This window comes from Frankliniella occidentalis, unplaced genomic scaffold (assembly GCF_000697945.3).
Source record: "Frankliniella occidentalis isolate FOCC.00 unplaced genomic scaffold, Focc_3.1 Scaffold213, whole genome shotgun sequence".
In the NCBI taxonomy this organism is placed as follows: Eukaryota; Metazoa; Arthropoda; class Insecta; order Thysanoptera; family Thripidae; genus Frankliniella; species Frankliniella occidentalis.
Genome location: NW_026267339.1, coordinates 297,185 through 297,892, shown reverse-complemented (window position 1 = coordinate 297,892; position 708 = coordinate 297,185). Strand labels below are relative to the sequence as shown.

The following is a 708-nucleotide window of genomic DNA, read 5'->3' as shown; positions in this document are numbered from 1 at the left end:
CGCCTTACACCAACGCCAAGCGGAAAGCGAAAAATGTTGCCGAGCCTTGAGTCGAACCGTCGACCTCCGACGCCCTGAGCGGGCGCTCTACCGACTGAGCCATGGAGGCGAGATGCAGGTAATTGTATCAGGGGACGCGCCATTCTACGCCGTCGCTGGAGGCGAAAAGACATCTAAGTTTTGCGGATTTTTTTTTTGTTGTTGTTGTTGAACCAACATATACCTTTTTGTGCGTTTTGAAGTGCGGGGAACAACATATCAAAAGATGGCGAGAACTTTTTTTGGGTTCCTTCGTCTACTTCGTCAGTCGCTGAGAGCGACACTTTGGCCGGCTGCGGCTAAGTCCATGCTGCCCTCTTACTAAATAAGGAACCCAAAAAAGTTCTCGCCATCTTTTGATATGTTGTTCCCCGCACTTCAAAACGCACAAAAAGGTATATGTTGTTTGAACAAAAAAATCCGCAAAACTTAGATGTGTTTTCGCCTTCAGCGACGGCGTAGATTGGCGCGTCCCCTGATATGACTACCTGCATCTCGCCTCCATGGCTCAGTCGGTAGAGCGCCCGCCCAGAGCGCCGGAGGTCGACGGTTCGACTCAAGGCTCGGCAACATTTTTCGCTTTCCGCTTGGTGTTGGTGTAAGGCGCCAGGGCCGACCTGAAGTTCAAGTAGAATTGGAACACGGCTCACCTCCGTTGGGTGGGTAGCT

General features: G+C 51.6%; 1 protein-coding gene across 1 annotated transcript in view; it reads left to right on the top strand.

Moving 5' to 3' along the window:
- Positions 1-112: 112 nt before the first annotated feature.
- Positions 113-708, top strand: part of LOC113218347 (mucin-1-like) — a gene marked incomplete at its 3' end in the record, with an annotated part of 5,630 nt that continues 5,034 nt past the window's right edge. Inside the window, exon 1 of the mRNA XM_052272613.1 lies at positions 113-118. Within this exon, the coding sequence (XP_052128573.1) occupies positions 113-118 (6 nt within the window). The remainder of the gene's footprint in view (positions 119-708) is intronic.